This window comes from Gavialis gangeticus, unplaced genomic scaffold (assembly GCF_001723915.1).
Source record: "Gavialis gangeticus isolate Ggan-Ray unplaced genomic scaffold, GavGan_comp1, whole genome shotgun sequence".
Lineage (NCBI taxonomy): Eukaryota > Metazoa > Chordata > Crocodylia > Gavialidae > Gavialis > Gavialis gangeticus.
Window position 1 is genome coordinate 13,322,578 of NW_017729018.1, and position 2,390 is coordinate 13,324,967.

At 69.3% G+C, this 2,390-nt stretch overlaps 1 protein-coding gene across 1 annotated transcript in view; it reads left to right on the forward strand.

Moving 5' to 3' along the window:
* The window catches only part of MAP1S (microtubule associated protein 1S), a 14,787-nt gene extending 12,403 nt beyond the window's left edge, over positions 1 to 2,384 (forward strand). Inside the window, exons 6-8 of the mRNA XM_019513170.1 lie at positions 3 to 806; positions 1,362 to 1,579; positions 1,932 to 2,384. Of these exons, the coding sequence (XP_019368715.1) occupies positions 3 to 806; positions 1,362 to 1,579; positions 1,932 to 2,087 (1,178 nt within the window). The 3' untranslated portion in view covers positions 2,088 to 2,384. The remainder of the gene's footprint in view (positions 1 to 2; positions 807 to 1,361; positions 1,580 to 1,931) is intronic.
* The last annotated feature ends 6 nt before the right edge of the window (positions 2,385 to 2,390 follow it).

The following is a 2,390-nucleotide window of genomic DNA, read 5'->3' on the forward strand; positions in this document are numbered from 1 at the left end:
GCCCGAGCCGGCACCGGGCAAGGGCGGGTTGTCGCTGCCGCTGCGGCCCTGCCATCGTGCCCCGCGGGCCGAGGGCAATGGGCACGGGCGCCGCTCAGACTCGCCCCACGACGTGGACTTGTGCCTGGTGTCGCCCTGCGAGTTCGAGCACCCCAAGTCGGAGCGCTCGGCCTCCCTCAACCTCAGCCCCCGGGACTTGTCCGACAGCGACCTCTCCCAGGAGCTGGCCAAGCCGTTGGCCCAGCGCTGTGGCCCGGCCTGCAGGCCGGGGGGCGACGAGACGCCCCCCACCTCGCTGAGTGAGTCGCTGCCCACTTTCTCCGACTCGGACGTGCCCCCGGCCACCGAGGACTGCGCCTGCGTCCTGGCCGATGGCGGCCTGGAATCGGATGAGGAAGCTGTGCACCCCGCTAGGGCCCGGGACCCGCTCCCGGCCCCCATGAAGGACCCCTGCCCCCTCCCCGCCCAGCCCGGGATCTGCATGGTGGACCCTGAGGCCCTGCCCGTGGACCATGCCCGCTCGGGGAAGAAGGAGCCAGACGGCAAGCTGAAGAGGACTCCGTCCCGCCCGGGCTCGGCCCCCACGCCCCTGCGGGCCGCCCCCCCCAAGCACTCCACCCTCAAGGCCAAGGCCCCCGGGGGCTCCACGCGTGACATAGGCGACAAGGCCCGGCCGCCCACCCTCGGCAGGGCCAACACCCTGGAGAAGGGGCTGCACGCCAGCGGGGACGTCCGAGCCCCCTTGTCCTCGACCCGGGGCGCTGGAGTCCGGCCTCTCTCAGGCGCCGGCCGGTCGTCCCCTGCAGGTGAGGCCTCTTCTCGTGGCCCGGTAGCTTGGGGTGGATCTCAGGGTAGGGGCCTCTGCTTTCCTCAGGCGCCAGCCCCTTGGCATGGGCTGCGTAGGGGTGAGTGGGACCCACTCGGGCAGCTGGGCCTGACCCACGCGCCTCCGTGGGCATTGTGGCTTGGAGATGCTCTGTGTGCGCTGTGGGAGGGAAGGACTGGGGCACCCTGGGAACAAGCTGGCTGCAGGGTCCAGGAGCTTCCTCCCGTCTGGGTTGGGTAAATGCCACTGGGGGGGGACAAGACGTCCCATCTCAGAATGGGCTGAAAATTTGGGGTGGGGGGGACAGGATGCATGGAGCAGGGAAGAGCCCCGGCTGCTGGAACATGCCCCAGGGACCAAGGAGCAGGGAGAGCCGGGCCTGAGGTCCAGTGACCTCCATGCATCCAAGGGCACGTAGCCACCAGACTGTATCTCATTTTGGGGCTGCGCCTGCTGCAGTGGGGGGCTGAGTCCATGGGCCCGAAGCCCGTGTGGGGTGGCTGGTGCTGCAAGGGCTTTGTGTCTCCGCTTCCAGGCTCCAAGCCGGCCTCGCCCCCTGGCCCCCCGGTCTACGTGGACCTGGCATACGTGCCCGGCTCATGGAGCGCACGGACCGTGGACGAGGAGTTCTTCCGGCGCGTGCGCTCCCTCTGCTATGTCATCAGCGGCGACGACCACGTCAAGGAGGGCGTCATGCGCCCCATCCTGGATGCCCTTCTGGCGGGCAAGCAGCAGTGGGGCAGCGACGTCCAGGTGAGGCCCCCCAGCAAGGTGTTTGGGGGAGGGGAAGGGTCCATATCCTGTGGGGCAGCAGGGCCTGGAGGCTTTGCCCAGTGGAAGCTGGAGGGAGCTGGTTGCGGCCTCTGCCCGTCCCCTGGAGTGGGGCACAGAGACCGTCCTGGTGCAGACACCCACGGAGAGCAGTGCCAGGTGTCCACATCCCACCCAGTGCTTGGTGCAAGACTGAGCCTGCAGCCCCACAGGCCCGATGGGCAGCTGGGCACAGAAGCCAGGCGCCCCGACGTGGGCCCTGGTGCTCCATCCCCTGGTCTGCGCTACCCCAGTGGGGTCATGACTTCGGTGCCCGCTTGCTCTCTCCCTCCAGGTGACCCTGATCCCCACCTTCGACTCGCTGGTGATGCACGAGTGGTACCAGGAGACCCACGAGCGCCAGCAGGAGCTGGGCATCACAGTGCTGGGCAGCAACAGCACCGTGGCCATGCAGGATGAGACCTTCCCCGCCTGCAAGGTGGAGTTCTGAGGGCGCCGGCTGGGGTTAACCCGTTCCAGCCCAGCGCCGGAGGAGGGACTTGGGCGCCTGCTGGCCCCCCTGCAGGGGTTGGGACCTGACGCCCCTGCACTGGCAAAACACTCCTGAGCCTGGGGGGGAGGGGGGAGGAGCCCCTCCTGGACTAGAAAGGGTTACCTGGCATGGTCATGCCCCCCCGCACCGCCACTCACCACCTGGTTACTGCATGCCCACAGCGAGAGCCGCACACAGTCCCCGCGCTGTCCCCTGTCCCAGGGGTGATGGTGGGGGGGGATCCTCTCTGCCCCCCCCCCC